This window comes from Aethalodelphis obliquidens, unplaced genomic scaffold (assembly GCF_003676395.1).
Source record: "Aethalodelphis obliquidens isolate GAN/ISIS:26980383/991018 unplaced genomic scaffold, ASM367639v1 scaffold21, whole genome shotgun sequence".
Lineage (NCBI taxonomy): Eukaryota > Metazoa > Chordata > Mammalia > Artiodactyla > Delphinidae > Aethalodelphis > Aethalodelphis obliquidens.
This window is the reverse complement of record NW_020837965.1, coordinates 7,098,328-7,121,608: the sequence shown is the minus strand read 5'-3', so window position 1 is coordinate 7,121,608 and position 23,281 is coordinate 7,098,328. Positions and strand designations below refer to the sequence as shown.

Below are 23,281 nucleotides of genomic sequence, written 5' to 3'. Positions count from 1 at the left end.
GCTGAGCCTGCTCGTCTGGAGCCTGTGCTCCGCAACGGGAGAGGCCACAACAGTGAGAGGCCCGCGTACCGAAAAAAAAAAAAAAAAATTGTCCACATCAAAAGAGTCTTTAAAACAAACAAAAAATGTAAGTTAGAGTAATATCTTAGGGAATTAAGACTAAATGTTTAATTTTCTGTGTTGTGAACAGAAACCTTTTTTTGTGACCAAATGGTTTCTTGTTGGTCTAATTTCATTACATGCCAGAGGCAGGTGCTGCCATTTACTCTTGCCTCCTTTTTCATTTTCAGGTTGGTCTGGGACAGCTGCATCTGCACGGAGGCCGTGGAGTAGAACAAAACCATCAGGTAACCTTCCTGTTCTTAGGGCTTTACATTTCATATTGTAGCAAGAAATGATGCTCCAGATATATTTCTTGCTAAGTCAGTGACAATATCAAGCTTTGTGATTAATGGATGTTGGTAACATCACAAATGAGCTTTCAAGATCTAACCCCTGAGGAAACTGAGGAACAAAAATGTGATCATACCTCGTAGTGATGGGAAAGGTTTTATTAATTCCAAAACCTAGTTCTCAATACGGCCGAAAATGCATCAACGTCTTGGTTTTCTATAGGTATTGTGATAGAAGTATGTCTTAGAAAACTCCTATTGGAAAATATTTCCTAGAACTGAGGAAAATTCAGTGTTGAGTTTGTGAGAAATTAGGAGTGTACAACTATAGCGGTCAGATCCATATCCACTCACCAACTTCGGTCTGCTTTTTGTCCTGTGTATCGCTCGTCTCTTCCCTTGTTGCCATCAATATACGTATCACTTGTGTGAATAATTACCCGCCTGCATTTCCTAAGCAATTGCCTGTCTTTGTAAACTGTGCATCTGATCATGCAGTTCCATTGCTTAACACTCTCTTGAGCTACTTCTAGTAGCTTGGAAACCAAAACCTTTAACATGACCTCCAAGGCCTTGTACCAGTCTCTATTTACCTCACCAGCCCCTTGCTTTCTGAGTCACAGGCACACGGACCTTTTCTCAGGTCTTTGAAAATATTAAGAACCTTCCTGTCTCCGGACTTCTGGAAGGCCAGTCCCTCTGACTAGAGTGAATATTATTATCCCACCTCCTTTATTCACATAACAATCCTAGTCATTCTCCAGAACTCAATTCCAGGATCTCTTCCCCTGAATGTCTCCTCTGACCACAACCCCACTTCAAGAATAGGTCATGGACCACAGTTATGACTTCTGAAAATCTGTATTCCCTGTGGCCTTTGTCCATTATAAATTAGTTAATTATGTAATTGTTTCCCCTGCTAGAATATAAGGTCCAAAACAGCATGAACTATGTCTGCCTTGTTTGCCACTTCATTCCCAGCACCTGGCAGTGCCTAGCATGTATAATATTAAGTTCTCAATAAATGTTCTTCAAACTAATGAAACTGTTTTTTCTACCACACCAGTTAAGTATTCTAATTAAGGTTATTTCAAGCACTATATTATATCAACTTTAAGAATTAGTTTGTAACAAAATACATTTATCACTAAAACTATACCAAATTTTGATGCTTTTTAAAACTATTATTCAAACAGCATTTTGACAACTTTAAGTGTCTTTAGGTCATTAAAATTACATGTCATTCGGCCAGTGAAGCATCAGATGAACTGGTTAGTAAAAAAGTGTCAGGTGAGAGAACAGAATTCTGGTTAAGAATTTGCTACATACCATTACACAACAAGTTTTGGGATATTCTTGGTGGTGTATGCTGCCTACCTGTGAAACAATTACACAGTGATAAATTTTCACAGAAGAAAAGGAATTCCCAATATATAATTGCATGAATTCAACTAATATTTGAGTACCACCTGTCCCATTCACTGCAAGGCATTCAGGATACAATGCTGGACCTTACCCTTGGTCCTTACCTTTACAGAGCTTCAAGTTTAATAGAAGCATTAGGTAATTTTTAAATGATCACACCAACAAATATGTAATAAATTGTGGTTATTGTTACAAAGGAGAATTAATGAGTCCAATGATAGGTTAATGAGGGGGAGGTGGCACTTGTCTCTGAAGAGACATGGATGACATTTAAGTTGAACCTTGGAGGTAATACGATCATTGCAGGCCAAAAAGAACAGCATGTGTATAGGTCCTGAGGCAGGAAGGAACATGGCTGGTGTACCCAGAGTGCAGGGAACAAGGTGAAACAGTACTGAGATAAACAGTGTCTGGTCACGTCAGTGTATTCCCTGCAGCACTTCAAGGGGCTGGAAGGACCAGCATGTTGAGATTTAAGAACAGTCGCTTTGGATGACCCCAAGAATAAAAGCAGAAAGATCAGGGAGGGGAGCATTCCAGAAGTTCTGCTGAGAGATAATGCAGCTTACACTAGAATTATGGGAATGGAGGATGGTAGATGGATTCAAGATGTATCAGTATTTGGTGGTGAAAGAAATAGGACTTAGTGATGGATTGGATATGAGAGGGAAGTGGGGTGGGTACCTCAGACATCCAGGAGACGTTGTGTTGTCATTTACTTAAACTGAGATATACTGCAGTATAACAAGATTTTTTTAAATGTTCGTGCGGTAATTATTTTGGTTAAAAGCCAAGGGCAGGTTCTATTAACAACTAATAATTTTCATAAATTCCTTTCTCACAGAGAGCATTTGACTACTTCAATTTAGCAGCTAATGCTGGCAATTCTCATGCCATGGCCTTCTTGGGAAAGGTACTGTACATCCTGTGAACATTTTCTGTAATAGCAAGAGGTGTTCACATAGTAAGCACGTATTGTATTCATCGTCTACAATTTACCAAATATAAGCTGGAAATAAAATTTCCAATACAAGCGTATTATATCTTGTCTTAAGATAAGTGCTATTCTGAGGCATTTTCTTAAGTAACTTAAAGGTAACATAGCATTTGCTTGTCAGTATGTTAATTCTCCATCGAAGTTAGCTATCACTGTCTGCACCCCTACTTTCTGTGTATTATACACAGTAATAAGGAATTTATTCTTTATGCTGTGCAGTTTTTTGCTAAGTCTGTCATAATTACCTGTTTACTTTCATGCTGAATAAGAGACATTTAGAGTGTGTTGAAATGTGTCTGCAAACCTTTTAATTGTCTTAAATATGATAGCCATCACCCACCTCTCAATGCAGTTCTTTTCTCAAGCAAGGGAACCTTTAAGTCTAGATACTTAATGAATAGATTCCATATGTCATGGCATAACCTCAAAACTTCCTTTTTTCATTATTTTGAAAATTAACACATTATAAACCAATGGATATTTTCATCTATAGCCAAGTCCTAAGGTTAGGAGGCTCAGATAGACTATATCTCAAAAGCTTTTACAAAGAGAAGATCTAACCAGTATTTGCCACAGCTGGTCATTTGGGACCTGAGAACTTTACATTTAGACTTCCTGTTACAGCATAGAAATTGGTATTGCCTATCTTTTTTTTTTCATTTATTTATTTATGGCTGTGTTGGGTCTTTGTTGCTGTGCGTGGGCTTTCTCTAGTTGTGGCGAGCGGGGGCTACTCTTCCTTGTGGTGCGCAGGCTTCTCATTGCGGTGGCTTCTCTTGTTGTGGAGCATGGGCTCTAGGCACGTGGGCTTCAGTAGTTGTGGCACGTGGGCTCAGTAGTTATGGCTCACGGGCTTAGTTGCTCTGTGACATGTGGGATCTCCCCAGACCAGGGCTCGAACCCGTGTCCCCTTCATTGGCAGGTGGATTCTTAACCACTGTGCCACCAGGGAAGTCACTGCCTATCTATTTTTGTTAGCATTTAACAACTTTTCATTTCAGCCCTCTCGATTCTTGCTCTGATTTACTAATTTTCCTTATCTCAAAAAAAGATTTTCTTTACTTATTTCCTTAATACTTACATTGATAAAAACAGTACTACTGGTCATTCAGTTTTCCTTTCTCCTGGCCCTTTTGTCAGTTCCCGTACCTGGTACTATATAGACATTCAGTGCTTGAAACCTTTTAAGATAACCTTTTAGTTATTTCCTTTCCTGAATTTAAGACATACCCTGCATCTTATCATGGGGAAAGCAGTGGTAGAGGAGAAAGGAAGGTGGACATTGCTATCGGCTCTTCTTTTCCTCGTTTAATCGCTTATCCCAAGCAATTGTTCAACCATTTGCGCTGGGACAGAGTGAGAAGAAAGATTTGTCTCAGGGTTTAAGATTTCTTCTTTTGACACATGAAAGGATGCTCAACATCACTAATCGTTAGAGAAATGCAAATCAGAACTACAATGAGGTATCACCTCACACCAGTCAGAATGGCCATCATCAAAAAATCTACAAACAATAAATGCTGGAGAGGGTATGGAGTAAAGGGAACTCTTTTGAACTGTTGGTGGGAATGTAAATTGATACAGCCACTATGAAGAACAGTATGGAGTTTCCTTAAAAAATTAAAAATAGAACTACCATATGAGCCAGCAATCCCATTACTGGGCATATACCCTGAGAAAACCATAATTCAAAAAGAGACATGTACCACAATGTTCATTGCAGTGCTGTTTACAATAGCCAGGACGTGGAAGCAACCTAAGTGTCCATCGACAGATGAATGGATAAAGAAGATGTAGCACATATATGCAATGGAATATTACTCAGCCATAAAAAGAAATGAAATTGTGTTATTTGTAGCGAGGTGGGTGGACCTAGAGTCTGTCATACAGAGTGAAGTGAGTCAGAAAGAGAAAAACAAATACCGTATGCTAACACATGTATATGGAATCTAAGAAAACAAAAATGGTTCTGATGAACCTAGGGGCAGGACAGGAATAAAGATGCAGACGTAGAGAATGTACTTGAGGACATGGGGAGGGGGAAGGGTAAGCTGGGACGAAGTGAGAGAGTGGCATGGACTTATATACACTACCAGATGTAAAATAGCTAGTGGGAAGCAGCTGCACAGCACAGGGATTAGCTCAGTACTTTGTGACCACCTACAGGGGTGGGATAGGGAGGGTGGGAGCGAGGGAGACACAAGAGGGAGGAATATGGGGATATATGTATACATATAGCTGATTCACTTTGTCATACAGCAGAAAATAACACAACATTGTAGTGCAATTATACTCCAATAAAGATGTTTAAAAAATAAAATAAAATAACTGTAGTTAATAAAAAAGATTTCTTCTTTTGAGTTTGATCAGTGAACTGATTTTATATATTCATGTTTATAGATAAGTCATTAATTTGACATGACATAGAATATATAAAAAAATGTCTACTTTTAAGGTTTTGCTTTTAATTCTAAAATATCTTGTGGGGAATTTTAAACTTTTTTGAAAGATTCCATGAAATCTAACAAAACCCAGAATGAGCTGAGATAGGAGAAGAATGTAATTGGAGAGAAGGTTACAGCTCATATTGAAATTGGGGTCTGTTTTTCAGATGTATTCAGAGGGAAGTGATATTGTACCTCAGAGTAATGAGACAGCTCTTCACTACTTTAAAAAAGCTGCTGACATGGTAAGACTTCATGACTCAGTATATTGAAATGTGTACCATATTACTATTATTTTCAAGAAAGTTTATTGTGTTAAGGGGGTTAGTCATAATCGACTTCATGAATTATTGGAAGTGCTTATGTAAGTATGATTCATATGGATGAATTGGCTAGAAAAAACCTACTCGGTGAAAAGCAGTATGTATTTTTTTTAGGGACTGGATTATTGAATATTAATTCTCTGTTTCAATTTCATTGAGAAGTTTCCTGATCAGGGAAATAATGATTTTAGTAATGGAATTGGGTGTTATATAATTTATCCTATTTGTGTTGCAACTTGAGGTTTAAAGCTTACATGACTGGGTAGTTTTGATAACCATGATACATAAGTTAGGCTTTCTTTGGCCCAGAGAAAGCTGCCTATGAATATTTAAGATCCTCTGGCTCCAGTGTGTACACCGACCTCTTTGTCAACTAGTACATGTTACTGTAGTCCCAAATGTCAGTGGAGTGTTTCCCAAAGGGGCACTGTGACACTTTTTTTAAAGATGGCTCTGTCCTTCTGAGTTTAGGTGAAATCTAGATTTTTCTCTTTTCGGTCTCAAAACAATGATTGTCTTTGCTCCACAACATTCCAACAGTCTTAAGCATATCCTTGCCACCTGATCCCAATATTAATTCGTTGATTCTGCCCCATGGCAGCATCTTCTTTATTGGGGTGGGAGGTTACCAGTGAAAAACTACCAAAAAGAAAAACAATGACCTACTTTTAATTTTGAAAAGATTAAATACATGTCATGTTTTATATCATAAATTCATGAAACAGATAGTCATAAGGTAAGTCACCAAAAGTTAATTGTAAGTGAATTTACTATTTACTCTTTTTCAGCAATTACTGAAAGTCAAATCTCTAAAACTCAGTATCATGTTTAGTCTGATGGGAAGGAGAAAATTTTGTTTTAAATTGAAAAGTACTAAAACATGTTTTGAATATGCTTGTAAATTATTTCTTTTGCAGTCATTTATTCTTGCCTATTTTGTAATGCATCTTTCACTTTGTCTCTGATTGGCAGGGCAACCCAGTTGGACAGAGTGGGCTTGGAATGGCTTACCTCTACGGGAGAGGAGTTCAAGTTGTAAGTCTTCAATCTGACGTCTGACTTTAATGAGCCGTCAGCTGGTGAGATAGGGAAGTATTCCTTAACTAGCTCCCAGTCAGCCCAGGTGAGGCCGTTTCATTATAAGCAAAGCTGAAACTCTGAGTTTGGTTCCCTACCACCCCTTACCCCATCCCACCATAGCAGCTGCCTTCTTAGAATAGCTGTGTCTCTGGCACCTTCTCCTTAAGGTATGAAGCTGTTTCTCATTGTTCCATCTATGCTCTCTACCCCACCTACTCTGCCATCTCTCCCAGACTTAAATATCTCCCTGCTATTTCCTCACCCAAGCCTAAGAAAATTCTTAAGTCCTCCCATGTAGAGGGAGAAAAGCTTTCTGTTCTACCCCTTGCCCTTCTAGCTACCACCTCTCTTCTCTCCAGCCCTTTCCTGCAAAGCCACATTTCCCCAGAGAATGAACTGTGTGAGCTGCTACCATTCACTCTTCAGCTCTCAACAGTCAGGATTTTACCTCATGTAACTGCTCTACATAGCTCACCAGTAACCTCCTCAGTGTCAGCCCCACAGGACATTTTTTGGTTCTACCTTACTTGAACTCTTTCTTCCCGGGGGCTGTCTTGGTTTTCCTGGGCCATTGCTCTTCATTCTTCTGTGCTACTTGCTCATGTTGGATGCTCCTGGATCCTCATCTCTGTGTGGTCTCTCCAAGCAATACGTTCTTTTAATTTGGGCCCGAAACTAAGAGCTAGGTATAGAATTCTAATCTGTAGGTATTTCCTAGCACAAAAGACAGTAATGTGGTCTCATTTTTATTCCTTCTAGTCATTTTAGGGTACTGAAATCCAGTAGTGACCTTTGTTTTAATTTTTTCTTTGGGGATATGTCTGATATTTGAAATATGATAATCATATAATGTTTGATAAGCTACCCAGGAAAGAACAAATAAGGAGAGAATTTTTCTTATTTAATATTAGAAATACTGAGGTTTAAAAGGGTTAGTTGGTTAATCGAAAAGATACGATGACTGTTTCTTAATTTCTGGCCGGCTGTTCTACTAGTGTTGTTTATGCTTTCTGAGAGCAGACATGCAAATTGTTTCACAAAAGAGTATATTTGCTTTTTTTAACAGTCCTAAATGTTAATCCCCCATGACTTAAAAAATATTACCATCTTTGTATTATAAAAAATTAGAAGGTCATCCTTTTAATGATTTTAACAATATTTTCTGTATGCCTTGTTAATTCTTTTTATGAATGAATCTCCTGACTTCTGAGTATATCAGCCTTTTGAACTTTCTTACCATGTGATCATATGACCTCTTTTTCTACAGAATTATGATCTGGCACTGAAGTATTTCCAGAAAGCTGCTGAACAAGGCTGGGTGGATGGGCAGCTACAGCTTGGCTCCATGTACTATAGTAAGTAATGCTGGAATTAATGATGGACACACCAAATCTAAATTACCTATTTTCCTCTAGATGCCACTATGATATGGAAGTGAGAGCTATCGAATTTCTAGCTGATTAATGTCCTCCCAATACAATGATGTGTGCATCTTATGTTTCATTGTAGAGTATATTAATCTGTATTGATGTACAAATCTATGTTAATAAGATTCACATCTTTCCAGAGTAAGAATTCTGAATTTCATTTAGTTTTATTCCTATGTAAGGCTTCTCTGACGCTTCAGCTAAATCTTATTTAAGACTATTCCTAACCTCTCGTGTAATTTTCCTTACAGATGGCATTGGAGTCAAGAGGGATTATAAACAGGCCTTGAAGTATTTTAATTTAGCTTCTCAGGGAGGCCATATCTTGGCTTTCTATAACCTAGCTCAGATGCATGCCAGCGGCACAGGTGTAATGCGATCATGTCACACCGCAGTGGAGGTAAGGGCTTTTCTACCAACCTGTATGTAGGAAATTAATTTGCCCCATAGGAAAGTCTGCTGTTTTATTTATTTTTTTATTGGAGTATAATCGCTTTACAGTGTTGTGTTAGTTTCCGCTGTATAACAGTGAATCAGCTATATGTATACATATATCCCCTTTCTCTTGGACCTCCCTCCTGCCCCACCCCCAGTCCTACTGTTTTAATTCTGGTTTTCTTTGCATGATTTCTTCTAGAGTAGAAACAGACTTAGCCAACTAGCACTGGTATACTGAAAGAAGGCTCTGAGGGTCTGTGTGTTAGAATCACACTTATTCCATTTGTCTCTCCCTCCTGGAATCAGCGTTTATAAGGGCAGATATTATTGTCTACAGTCTCTCTAACACCTAAGACAGTATCTGAGACATGGTCAGCATCAAAAAGTGTATGTTAAGTGAACGTTGTTAGCTTTCTCGTAATTGACACTTTAGAAGGACATTGTGAAACGCTTAGCAAAGTTTCTAAACCACTCTATGCTTCAGTTTCCTCGCTTGTAAAATGAAGCTGTTTGTTACTAGGACTTATCTCGTAAGAGAGTGGTCCCTCATGGGAGGAGTAAGTGAGTCAATATACATACTATACATAAATCACTAGGATAGTGCCTGGCCAGAGTAAATGGTATGTAATTATTTGCTGTTATTTTTATAAACCTGTTCTAAAGACTAGGTGAAAGCTTCAAATAAATATCCCAGACTTTTATATATATACTTAGTAAAACTGCCAGAGATTGATTGAGAGAGCAAGCTTAACAATTGCTTATAGCCAAAGTGCAGAAATGATTTTCCAACATACCTTTCTTAATTTTGTATTGATTTTTTTTTCCTGTTTTTTTAGTTGTTTAAGAATGTATGTGAACGGGGCCGGTGGTCTGAGAGGCTCATGACTGCCTATAACAGCTATAAAGATGGTGACTACAATGCCGCAGTGATCCAGTACCTCCTGCTGGCGGAGCAAGGCTATGAAGTGGCACAAAGCAATGCAGCCTTCATTCTCGATCAGAGTAAGGTTCATTTTAGTCCTGCCTTGGGTTAACCTGATTAAAAAGGAAAGCCACAAAGATACTTCTCTATTATTATAACTAGAACATAACAGCACACATGCTCAAGTTATTTTACCTCAGATCTCTAAGCCATCAAAGTTAGTTTTATACAGTTGACAATAGAAATGGATTTGACGTCCATCATAAAATTAACTGCTTTCAGTAAATACATTTTTCAAACTACAGCAGATGCAGAAACATTGCTTTTCCAGTGGTATGTAGATCTCTAGTGTTTCAGTAGTCTCGTTATTAGTTCTGTGGTGAAAATATGTCTCAGGAAGTAGTGTTGCCCTGAATGCAATGATTCCTTTGAACTCAGTATTTTATTCCCATACTTGTTTAATTTCAATAGTTTTTTCATTTAATATTTGTTATATCCCAGTACTTATTTAAATTATGCTCCATGTATCCACCCTGGTTTGCAGATAAAGCCTAAAAGTCTAGGGCCTTTCCTTAAACACCTGATTTGTATTTCAACTTTCCTTGTAGGAGAAGCAACCATCGTAGGTGAGAATGAAACTTATCCCAGAGCTTTGCTACACTGGAACCGGGCCGCCTCACAAGGTGAGTGGTTGTTTAATTCTAGGATAAGAATTTTACCCAGGAACCTTTCTTTATTGTTTTTTGTTTGTTTGTTTTTAATCTCACATAAAGATTAAATCATGTCATTCACCACTTTAAAATTAAGCAGAGATACTAACTATAGCTTAACTTGTTTGCTTTCATGATTGGTATTCATTCTTAAAATGGAAGTTCCAGTCCCAGGGTTTCTAAGTTGAACTGCAAGGTTTTTATCGTACTGGACATTTATATCATACTATGCTTTACTCTTTGGTTTTTAGTTGGAGGCTAGTATGTTGTACTAAATGAGAACTGAATAGAACGTGTAATAGACTATAGGTGTAAAACCTAAGATTTCAGCCTTTCCCCACTACTTTTTATTTGAATAGTTCTTTCTCACACATACTACTATCAACATCGTCTGCCTATCCCTTTCTCCAAGCCTAAACAATGGTCCAGTTGAATTATTTTATTATTTTTAAAATAAATTTATTTATTTTATTTATTTATTTTTGGCTGCCTTGGGTCTTTGTTACTGCGTGTGGGCTGTCTCTAGTTGCTGTGAGCAGGGGCTTCTCATCTTTGCCATGCACGGGCTTCTCATTGCGGTGGCTTCTCTTGTGGTTCGTGGGCTCTAGGCATGCAGGCTTCAGTAGTTGTGGCGCACGGGCTTAGTTGCTCTGTGGCATGTGGGATCTTCCTGGACCAGGGATCAAACCCATGTCCCCTGCACCAGCAGGCGGACTCCTAATCACTGCGCCACCAGGGAAGTCCCCAGTTGAATTATTTTAAAATGTTAAATGACAGAGTAGAGTGATTGATCATCTGAGGAGTATTATTAGTGAAATAGAGATTACACCCACTTTGTTTTACCTCTCCCTGACTATTACAAAAGCCTTCTTCGGAAAAGCAACCCTTCTAGTTAAATTTTTACCGAATTTCTATGTTGGCTGAAGAATTTGTTATAAAGTTCGTGTGTTACAAATTAACATTTATTTTATATAAACATGTTAGCAGGAGGAGAAATAAGAGTTTGGTCTGTTTCAACACACCTTATTTATTGGCAGTTTTGCATTTACCTTTTGTTTCAGGCTATACTGTGGCTAGAATTAAGCTTGGAGACTACCATTTCTATGGATTTGGCACTGACGTAGATTATGAGACGGCGTTTATTCATTATCGCCTAGCATCTGAGCAGCAGCACAGTGCACAAGCTATGTTTAACCTGGGATATATGCATGAGAAAGGACTAGGCATTAAACAGGTGAGTGTGACTTTGAAACAAATGTATGGATAATGTAATTGTGATTTGGGGGGAAACATCTTCATTTTTATAGGAAATAAGTTTGCTTTAGAATGTGCTCAGATTTTAGGTGCTAACTTAAGAGACAGTTTTGTAATATTTCAGAAGACTGCCCTGCATCTCTCTCATCCTCGAGCACACACACATATTGATATCTACACTGTTATATTTAGGATATTAAGCCAAAGATAGATTCATGAAAATGGAAAAGCAGTGCTGCCTCTGTTGATAACTGCTGTTTGAGAAACTGTCCATCAATAGCCAAATTCTATCATTCCTAGATTATTTTGAAATGAATTTAATATATTCATTCTTTTACCTTCCTATTGAAGTCTAACATTGTTTAGACCCACGGTCTTAAGTTTTTGCCTGTGTACCCTTAAAATAATTTTGAAAAACTGTGTATCCTCTTGCACATTTTTAATTTGACATTTAAAATATCTCATCATAAGTTTCAAAGGGTCTAAGTCCTAGCTATTTTAAACACTAACATTTTTATAAATAAAATGACTAAATTACTTTAAGTACCAAAATAATTTGATAACCCCATTATTAATTTTTTAAAAATACACAGCAAATTCGTTAAATGAAAATAGTATCTTTTCCTTTTCTCCCTGAATTTATATTTTAGTGCATTATTCCCACAGAATTGTATACCAGTGTAATGTACTGATCACTGATCATGCTTATCTGAAACAAAAAAGTGTATAAATTCAAATTTGAATTTTATTTCCTGTGATTATAGGCTCTTAAGTATTAAGAAAAATTCTCGAGATATTATTAGCCATAGTTGGTCAGTTATTAATATACTATTGTTCTCATCAACTTCATGATATTATAAATTTGATAAAATTTTACTTTTTGTGGTAATTATTGAAAATGTATCTTTTAATGAGATAAATAGAGCATTTTTAAAAATTAGCCTAAGTATCATGGAACAGGTTTACCATTAATTCTTGTTTTCATTTTATAAATATATGACTGGAACCTTGTTCACATAAATAAGTATATGGGAATGGGAAGAATTTTATTATAGTAAGGTCACTTAATTCTTTAAACTGCTTTAGAGTTGTATGCTGTCTTGGTAGTTTGGACTGCAGTGACAATACTATAGCACAGTGGCTTGAACGACAGGCATTTATTTCTCACAGTTCTGGAGACCGGGAAGTTGAAGATCAGGGTGCCAGCAGATTTGGTGTCTGGTGAAGGCCCTCTTCTCTCTGTGTCCTCTCAAGAGGAAAGAGCGAGAGAGAAGCAGCAAGCTCTTTAGGGATTCTGATAAGGACACTAATTCCGTTCATGAGCGCTCTACCCTTATGACCTCATCCAATCCTAATTACCTCTCAAAGGCCTCACTTCCTCATACCATCACATTAGGGAGTAGGGTTTCACATATGAATTTTGGGGATACACAAACATTTAGTCCATAACATATGCCAAAAATCAGACTGATCTGTCATTAAAATTATTTCTAATGATCTGTCACTTGATAACTTGGTTAAGCCTCTGTTCAGTTCTGTTGAAAGCAAAGATTTGGAAACTAGAGACTTGCAAAAGGAGGTGTTCCCTGATCACTGGACTCATACTTTCTCAGTTTCTGGGAGTGATGTCTAAAAGGCTTTCCCAAGGCTTATCAATAGCTAATGATACTCCTTGCTCATTCAGTCACTTAGAGACACTTTGTGACCTTATGTGCTTTTAAATCTAGAAGGTTGTTCATTTCATTTTGTTAATGCACTGTTTTTTGTCAAAGTGCTTTTTTATTTTATTACACTTGAGTATTTTAATTCCAATATGTAAGTTTTGATATTTTACATTTATATTAATATAAGATACTTGAATATAGTTTTATCAAGAATCTGGAGCTGCAGGCTGAGTGCGTTCAGTTCATGGACAATCTCTGCCATGTAACATAGTTGTTGAAGCCTCCCTGCATTGTCAGATCAGTCAGCCAAATCAGACTTAGTTTCTATCAGAAAGTCTGACTTTGTTAATTCAAATAAAAGTAATATGGGTTTGATGCCTAATGTAAAGATTACCCGTAAGTTATGGTTTTTATACGCTTAGTAATAATTTGCTAAAGACAATCAGAATTAAAGTAATATAACAGTCTGTTTTTATAATAGGCTGTAAGACAAGAAAACAAGAAAATTAATCAGTGTGCTTTTCTCATAATTTAATTTGTAATGTAAAGCTTATACAAATTCTTATGAATAAAGACTATGATAAAAGGGGTAGAATTCCTTTGATTAGCATTAGGGGAGGGAACCCTGGGATTCAGCTTTTAAGAATAATTAATCATGTATAAAAATCAGAATAATTTCATTCGTTTTTATAAGACATTATGATCACCTTTTCTTATGTTTTCTGTTTTTTTAAATAAAAGAGATACTCATACTCTAAAAGCTAATCAGTCCAGCATCCAGTATAGATAGAAAAATATTAAGTATTAAACAAGATGAGGATTGGTTATAATTGGAATAAATAATTCAGGATTTGATTGATAGATAAGATTTAATTACCCTATTGAATCATCCACACAGAGTCTGCAGATCACATAAAGTTTGATGCATGATCTTGAAAAATATACTTTTCCGTTATCATGAATCTTGAAAAATATACTTTTCTGTTTTCATGAATCTCTCTTTGGCTTAATATCCTAAATATAACAGTGTAAATATCAATATGTGTGTGTGCTCGAGGATGAGAGAGATGCAGGGCAGTCTTCTGAAATATTACTACAAATAAAATTTGTTACATTTTTTAAAAAGTCAAAGACACTGACCATGCTGTTACTTTTATTTGAAGGTGCTCTTCTTTTTAACTAAAAGGATTCACCTTAGGGACAAGTATGGAGAACAGCTGAAAGTAACTGCTTATATTTAAATATGTAGAAAAAGTCAGTCTTAATGTTTAGCCTTTCTTTCCCATGTCTCATGGAATTCTTACCTATGAGTTTGGTATTCTTTGACAGTAGTCAGGGGATGGGAGAAGTGAGGTTGTTAAATGAGAATTTTGCACCTCCCACCATCCCATTCTACCACTTATCTAAATGCAGAGCACTCCAACCTGGGCCAAAATTAGTAATGACTTGTTTTGCCCTTTATAGAAATACATCTAAGACAGGAAAACACAGAATGCAAGTCCCTTATCGCTGTCCATGCATGCACCCCTTGGAAAACTTTGAGTATGTCTACCCCAGTTTGAAGATCACTGTTGCAGACTGAAATCAGGAATTGCTTACACTGACTGGTTATAAGTAGGAAAATATTAACTTGAGACTTACAGGTCACTCCTGGAAGTCTCCAGGTTAACAGTGTTATGCATAGGTATATAGCTGTGTCCATCGTATCTGCACAGCAAGTGGGATGTCAGATCAGGGGAACACAAGTTAACTTCTAATTTTTCAACTAAGTTTTTCAAAATTAAGCAGTTAGATAATTAAACAAATTTTACCTAATTAAAGCTTGGGTTTTTTTCTTTAGGTAAGGGAAATTTTAAAATGAAACTTGAAAGGTAAAATAAACTTTCCTAATATATAAATAGTAATTATTTTTACTTAGTTTAACAAGAAATGAACTTTGGTTTACTACCCGTATTATAGGATATTCACCTTGCAAAACGTTTTTATGACATGGCAGCGGAAGCCAGCCCAGATGCACAAGTACCAGTCTTCCTAGCACTCTGCAAATTGGGTATTGTCTATTTCTTGCAGTACATACGGGAAACAAATGTAAGTGGTCCATGTCTCTTTTAACTAGAATACAAATGATGTAACCTTCTCAGTCCACAGTTTCGTTTTTGCAAAGTTGGGGGAGGGGAGGAAGGACCTGCAAGTGTCTGGTCTCTTTCCTCCTTCCCAGATGAAGGGACCTCATCAGATGAGGGATGAGTATAGCCACAAAGCACTTAACAGTTCCCAGGTAACATTTGACAGTGGTTCCCAGTGCTAAAGTATTTTTCATTGGTGCAGATGTTTCCTGGTTTAGGGAAAACTGAGACTAAACCATGGCAATTTGAAATAGTAGTTAACTAATTCCAGTAAACATTAAATCAGATGACTGCCTAGCAGTGACTCAGACCAGCCCCTTAAAAAGAGAATTTAAGACATGAAAAGAAGTAGAACCTGAGAACCTGTCCAGGCTCTTGTACTTCAGATTCTTCTGATAGTGGAACATGTTAAAAATACCACTGAAACTATATTTTCTAAAAATACCTTGAATTATTTAAATATGCTTAATGATAGAACTTTGCTAGGAGATGGGTGGGTTACCCATTCTCTTCAAAACTACCAACTCTAGTTACCAACACAATGTTGGTGCTCTTGGGTTCTCCAGTTTTCTGTTTTGTTTACAGTACCTATCGTTCCTCCTAATGGATTCACTGGTGCAGCATTTAACTCTGAAAGTCCTAAAATGTATGCAGAAAGAAGGGCTATTTAACTTTAATTCACGCCAGACCAGAAAAGGATGATGTTTCAACCTTTTGTTAATATCTTTTAGAACAAGTTGATGCACCATTTCAGCACTAGATTCCGGAAGGGGCATTCCCTCTTTGTTACACAGAAGTAAATTTAGTCCATGCTGCTTCAGCATCTATAAAGAGAAATTCGACAACTCCTCCCTTTTGCAGCCCTAGCACGTGCACTGAGGTCCTCCACGTATAGGGCTCCAGAGGGCTGGAGATGTTGGCCTCTGTCCTCTTGATTGCTTATACATTAGTAATGTCAAATTTATAATTGTTCAATAGCGTGAGCCAGGGTATGCTGTACGCTCCGTTAACTCAAAGGATCCTTGTTCCTTTAACTGAAAAGCTAACAGTGTGTCCGCCTGCTCTTTCTTTCTCAGGACTATTTCAGACCCTTGTCTCTCACAGTTTTTATCACTAATAAACTACTGATTACAGTCTAGGATTTGGTCATGTAATACACCATGTTAAGTTGTTGTGTTTTATACAGAAGTTTCAAGAAGACAATAAAATGCCCGGTAATCCTACCACCTAGATATTCCAACTTAAAAAAAAAAAAAAACAGTAATAAGTATTGATGGTAAGAAAGTCAAAAAATACAGAAAAACAAAGTCTCCTATTGCGGGTCCCACCCCAGGGAACACAGTTAATAGTTTGTTATAATTTTTTTTCCAGAAAAATTTTAGCACCTGTACCTACAAATATTATATTATGGGGACCTTTTAAATGTAATTTTATTTAAACATAAAGGATTATGCCCCATATTTACTTTCTTTGTGGGTAAGCATCAGTCAGAAAATACCAGGAATAACTTAAGTGACATTAAAACAATTAAAATATCATAGATGAAGAAAATAAGTTTTAAGTTCAATTTCAGTTGTTAAATATTTAGTTAAATCCTAACTAAAAAGCATTATTTGTTCAGCTATTAAATTTCTGAATTCCTGTCATCTTCAGTTACATGAGAGAAGTAGTAAAATAGCCCTGCTTTCATTAGAAGAGAGCTTTTTAGCTAGTGTGTCAACACTAGAAATAGGTTATAGGTGAGGTGTGCCAAGATACTGATTTCCGCCCCCCCTTCATCCTCCATTGTCCCCAGTGTTTGTTTCAAATATTTCCTGTGAAAAATGGTTGGAAATCAGTGCATTAGGTTACTGATGGAAAGGAACCATAGCTCTGGTCCTCAGACATTATTTTGAGTTTCAGGCTTTTAAAAATTTTTTTTTCAGTTGAACTCATTGTCTTTATATTTTTGTCTTGTTTTATCCTTAATTTTATTAGATTGGATCCTTTGTTAAAGTCTGGTGGGTTTTATTTTTTTAATTGAAGTATAGTTGATATACAATACTATATAGAGTTACAGGTGTACAATATAGTGATTCACAATTTTTATAGGTTATACTCCATTTACAGTTATAAAATAGTGGCTATAATTCCCATGTTGTATGATATATCTTTGTAGCTTATTTTATACCTAATAGTTTGTACCTCTTAGTCTCCTACCCCTATATTGCCCCTCCGCCTCTTCCCTCTCCCCACTGATGACCACTAGTTTGTTCTCTATATCTGATCCTGCTTCTGTTTTGTTATATTCGCTAGTTTGTTGTATTTTTTAGATTCTGCATATAAGTGATATCGTACACTATTTGTCTTTCTCTGACTTATTTCACTTAACATAATGCCCTCCGAGTCCATCCATTTTGCTGCAGATGGCAAAATTTCATTCTTTATTATGGCTGAGTAATGTTCCATTGTGTATATATGTACCACGTCTTCTTTATCCATTCATCTGTTGATGGACACTTAGGTTGCTTCCACATCTTGACAATTACGAATAATGCTGCTATGAACATTGGGGTGCATGTATCTTTTAGAATTAGTGTTTCTGTTTTTTCGGATATATACCCAGGAGTGGAATTGCTGGGTCATATGGTAGTTCTGAGTTTAGTAAAACCCTTTTTTTTGGAACACATTGCAAAATGTTACTAAAACCAATTGATTTAATAAATTCTGTATTTATCTCTAATCTGTGATGTAACTTTCCTAGCTCCTTCTATTATATTTTAATGATCATAATGATTTTTATACTTTTCTCATTAAGCTTCGAGATCTGTTCACCCAGCTTGATATGGACCAGCTTTTGGGACCTGAGTGGGACCTTTACCTCATGACCATCATCGCATTGCTGTTGGGGACAGTTATCGCTTACAGGCAGAGGCAGCACCAGGACATGCCTGTCCCCAGGCCTCCCGGGCCACGGCCAGCACCACCACAGCAGGAGGGGCCGCCCGAGCAGCAGCCACCACAGTGACCCACGGCGGCCAGCCTTGACCAGTGACAAACAAGGAAATCGTTTACCAAGAACACTTGCATTTGATTTAGGACTTTGGATCAGTGGCCACCTCCTGGAAGAGGCACAAGGAAGCATTGAATTCCTAAAGCTGCTTAGAATCTGATGCCTTTATTTTCAGGGATAAGTAACTCTTACCTAAACTGAGTTGAATGTCCGTTTCAGTCCCGTATGGAATAACAACTCTCAGTGGCTCCCCTGCCCCCCCTTTTTTTTTCCTGGAAACATGTGAGACACTCAAGGTAATGTCTGCTGTGTCCAGCTATCTTTCTTGGGTCCTTTTGGTCATTCTTTCAATGTGCATAAGTTCTGTCAACCATCTTTAAGGTCTCATGCGTCGACACTAAAAACTGATCGATGTAAAAAGGAAAACCCAGTTAGTTGCAGATTTAACCTTAACATGTTTGAAAGTCTGAAAATAGAACTGCCTTTTAAGTTAAAAAAAGAAAAAGTCTTCAAAGTGTTTCAGAACTGCGATAACCGAGGAACTTTTACCAGGCCACATGCAAGTATACATATTCAGCATATTTATTACTTTAAAAGGCAAGGTTGGGAGGTTTCTTACTGTTGGTGATTGTCATACTTTATACCATACTTCTCTCCTTCAAAGACTGAAAGGCCATGTTAAAGAGTTTTATGTGAACTTCATTTCCTTGGAATGGAATATATAGAAAACATTGTGAACTGACTTCTTGAGCTAACACGTGAACTTGCCCCAAATTACTCAATGTAATTTGCTTGCTTGTTTTGAGTATACAGAGCCTTTATCTGGAAGCCAGAGGATGGACTAAAGGGGAGAGATTAGAAAACAATATTGAAGAACTCTGAGTGGGGTACCAGGATCACAGACACACTTTCCCAAAAGTTGAAGCATTTGTTACCAGGATTTATTTTACTTTGCATTTCTTATTGCAAAAGAACAGACCACCCTCCTGAATTTTTAAAATATGAAATATTGTTGCCAAGCTATGGCATACAGTGACTACCATTACAATACTAACACTCAGAGAATCTGAGATGCATTAAAATCAGTGGTTGAGGAAAGCCAAAGCCTGTTTGTACTGTTCAGGGAGATTTTTATTTCTGCAGTTTGATGTTACAGTAGAAGATCAACCACTTGCTTAGCTTTCGTATTCACCACCCTCCCACTGTTAACATCAGGAAAATCAAGGCTATTACACTTCAGAATTGTCTGGTTAAGTACTACAGAAAACAACAACGACAGCAACAACAAAGAAAACAGAGAAGGTCACATACCACAAATGAAAAAATTAAAACTTCAACCAAATTGTATTCCTTTTTGTTGTCGGATGGCAGCGTTCACCAGCCTGTATCTGGTCTGAGGCTCTCTTAGTGTGTGAGCAGGCTTTCTGTGCCTGCTGACCTCATCTGTTTATATTAATCTTTATACTCTTTTTCCATAACCCCTTATCTGCCAGAAAACTTGAAGAGTTGTAAGACTTTGGTTTTTGAAGTAGAGATTATATTTAGAACTAGAGTGAATTAGTCTGTAATGAACATGAAGGCTCTAAATGTGAAGTAGTGTGCTTTTTTGGTGTTTAGAGTATTATGAGAAACCTGGTAAGCAAACTTTCCTCCTAGATAATTGCTTCTAATAGGAAGAGGTGATGACAGCGAGAACCATATGTATAAATGCAGATCTGAAAGGTAAGAAATTTTACCCTCAGAAGTGTCATGTTGCTTTGGGCAGCTCATGTAAATATTAAGACTTGTTTGATCTCTTACATTAGAGATTTGAGTACAGTCGGTACAGTATGTTGGTGTCTTCACCCCTGCCCGTTCTCCCCCAACCTTCAAAATAAGTATGATCCACAGTAGCAGCCACGCTTCATTTCGAAGGAACTGTTTTAATTTATTTAAAACTTGAACAACTAAACTTCCGTATTTTTCTACCATCCACCTAATTTTTCCTTTAGCAGCATTCTTATCTCTATCTTTACTTCCCTCTGTTAGTACTTTGAAAAAACATTTCTTAAAGCAGTGTGCACTATCCAGAGGCAGGTGGGAAAGCGTGGTCTTGTTCTCCAGGCAATAACTTCCCGGTAGTGTACCACTAGCCATGTCCTTTTTATTAATCTCCCAAATAGATCTTTTTCTTGGCTTTTGTCCACCTCCTGTTTTACCCTGGGTCATTTGCTACTGGAAATTTGAATGGTAAATTTAAAATAACTTCGTTCCTATGGCTTCATTTAAAGACTGTCTCAAAATACTTTGTTCCCTTTTTCATTCTGTACAAGAGACATGATACCTAAGCAAATAGGAACTGGGTTTGGTGTTTCTCCTAAAATAATGCTCAATACCTACCTAATCAAATGGCATCCATTTGAATAAAATGACAGTAACTAAAGCTAGTTAATGTCAGTGACATTAAACTAACTCCAGGATTCAGGAGTTTTAATGTTAGAATTTAGAGCTAGCAGAGTACGGCTTCATTTCTCCGTGGTAGCCCTTCTCTCCCGATCCCTTTTATAGTCTGTCTTCCTGCCTTCCAAGGTGATGACAATAGTACTCTACTTAGCTTCTATTCTCTTGTGCATTTGGTTTCTTGGTTAGTCAACTGTTCCAGAGTCTTGAGACTATCTGTTTTGCTTTTTGTTTTATGTTAACAAAGGTAGCATTGGGGTTTGGGACTTGGTATGTTTTTTTTTTCCTTTTTGTTTTTGGAGCTTTTGTTTCTGTATTCTGGGTAAGGCTTATCTTATTTTTGGTTAATATCCAATGGCACAGAAAAATTAAACCAAAAGGTTTCTTTTTTTCAGAATTCATTATTATTTAGCATTTAGATGAACTTGTGAGTCATTAATCTTAATACTGTTGAGGATGTGTTACCCTTTGCATATAAGGTTATTTTGTGCATATAAGGTTAATTTGTGAGAGTTTTACTGCTAAGCCATTTTATCTCTGTACCATTGGGAAGTTGTAGAAACTTCTGCTGGTGATCTGGCCATGATCTGTTGCTTTATTTAATTAAGGAGCTGCTGTTGCCTCCAGGAAACTTAAGTATTTTGTATAAGCTTTTTTTTTCTCCCTTTCTTTGCTCCTCATGTTTGTTCTTCAAACCAGTGTTTGGAAGTATGCATGCAAGCCTATAAATGAAGACCACAGCTCTTCATGTGTGTAGCATGTGTATTATATTGTCTAGCTACATCTGCAGAAAACCTTTTTCAGAGGTTTGGACTAACATTTCACATGCACATTTCAAAACAAAAAGTGCTTCAGAGAAATAGCCCCTTTACCTACCAAGAAGAGCAACGTGGGCTACATTTGTCCCAATAACAGGTAGTGTTTGTTTTGAAAGTGAATTTAATTATGTTATACAATATTATGACTACAACTGTGCAAGAAATAAAGCAGAAGAAACTTCTGTTTTCACGAAAATACTTTTCATTAGTCATTGCTCTCAAATGTAAATGAAAATACAAAATTTCTGAATATCATATTGTCAGAGGCACTACCTGATTTTTAAATGTGTAGTAGTCCTCGAAAAGAAGCTAAATTTCTCCTTCCACTTGGTATTTCAAGAGAATTGAAAATATTCCAAGTAAAAATGATTTGTATTTTTTAAAGTGACTATTTGCACAAGTAAAAACCTGATGTGCGCGTGAGAAGGATGTCTCGGTTGTGTGCAGGGAGTCACCTCTCATGCACCGGCTTTCCTGTTTGGAATAACAAGATGACACTATTCTCTTTGATTAAAAAAAAATCATAATATTGATACGATCAAGGTGTAACCACTATCAATATTTAGGAGATGTTTTAAAAGACCGTAAGCTGGCATGGGAAAAAGCACCATGGTAGACTTTTTGTAAATTTATTTTGTATTTAATTAAATTCAATATAAAGGCTGGTGAAGTGTAATATAATTGTGTAAACAAATCCTGTTAATAGAGAGATGTACAGATTCGTTTTGTACTGTATCTTGAAACCTGTGAAATAAAGATTCCACCTCTGGTTATCCTGTATGCTATAACGTACCATGGCCAGGCACCTCTCCAGGCAGACTTTTTTAAAACCTGAATCATTTAATTTTTTCATGAACCATTTTGGAAATTCAGAAACTTCTAGAAAGCATTGATTAGGGGCAGTTTGAATCCATCTTACATTTAATTTTAACTATTGAAATTCAGATTTCTATAAGTTGAATTTTATCCTGCAGAATATGAATTTGCTAAGACATGTTTCCCTTTTTAAATCTCAGATCTTTGACCTGAATCAGCCTGTGATATATAGTATGCGTATTCACTTTTATCCTGATTATGGTAAAACTTAGCTAAAGGTTGTTTATGCATTGTCTTTTCCCAGAAAGTTTTTAGGAGGGCTTGCAGAGCTACATAATGGTGCAACACGACGAAATTTACTTAGGATAAGTAAGTAAAGGGGAAACAAAGGAGAAAACAGTATTAAATCAGGAGTGAACTTTGTACACAAAATGCATGTTAGAACCAGGCTACAAATCTGGCCCTAACTTCCTAGCAGCCAACTCAAAAGAAATCGAGCTAAAATGTTCATCTTAGAAGCATCAGATCCTTGAAAAAGTTTGGATGATGCAGGTTGTGGCAAGTGGAGAAATTGGGTCTCAAATTTTACTTCTGGGAGCATAGTCAGCCACCCAAGATGACTTTGACCTTGACTAAAATAAAAGTTTTGAGGAAGTTGGACGTCGGAGCTATAACATCAGCAGTTTGATCATTCAACCTGGAGTTGGGTGTGATGCCTATTTACCAGTTAGCCCCTTTCTGACAAGTCATTAAAATGAGTCCTTGGTCTTCACTGGATGCAACTTGATGAGAAGCAGCTTCTCCCTTTTACCTTTATGACACTAATTTGGATTGGCTACACTAACCTTGAAATTTGCTTATACTGTGTCACGACATATACATAAATATATGCAAGTTAAAAATTAGAAATTGTTTCTGTAGTAGAAACTACAAAAAAAAACAGAAGGAAGATTTTTTTACTTTTTGGATATTTTCCAAATACTTGAAGAGTCAAGTGAAAAAGAGCTTTAGGAT

The 23,281-nt window shown here is 36.9% G+C and overlaps 1 protein-coding gene across 3 annotated transcripts in view; it reads left to right on the top strand.

The window, feature by feature from the left end:
- The window catches only part of SEL1L (SEL1L adaptor subunit of SYVN1 ubiquitin ligase), a 56,747-nt gene extending 34,523 nt beyond the window's left edge, over window positions 1–22,224 (top strand). For all 3 annotated transcript variants that reach the window (XM_027120230.1, XM_027120232.1, XM_027120231.1), the window contains 11 exons: window positions 291–347; window positions 2,662–2,730; window positions 5,426–5,503; window positions 6,554–6,616; window positions 7,929–8,016; window positions 8,340–8,488; window positions 9,363–9,528; window positions 10,057–10,131; window positions 11,220–11,392; window positions 15,036–15,164; window positions 18,000–22,224. In XM_027120230.1, coding sequence (XP_026976031.1) covers window positions 291–347; window positions 2,662–2,730; window positions 5,426–5,503; window positions 6,554–6,616; window positions 7,929–8,016; window positions 8,340–8,488; window positions 9,363–9,528; window positions 10,057–10,131; window positions 11,220–11,392; window positions 15,036–15,164; window positions 18,000–18,209 — 1,257 coding nt within the window. In that variant the 3' untranslated portion in view covers window positions 18,210–22,224. The remainder of the gene's footprint in view (window positions 1–290; window positions 348–2,661; window positions 2,731–5,425; window positions 5,504–6,553; window positions 6,617–7,928; window positions 8,017–8,339; window positions 8,489–9,362; window positions 9,529–10,056; window positions 10,132–11,219; window positions 11,393–15,035; window positions 15,165–17,999) is intronic.
- Window positions 22,225–23,281: the final 1,057 nt, after the last annotated feature.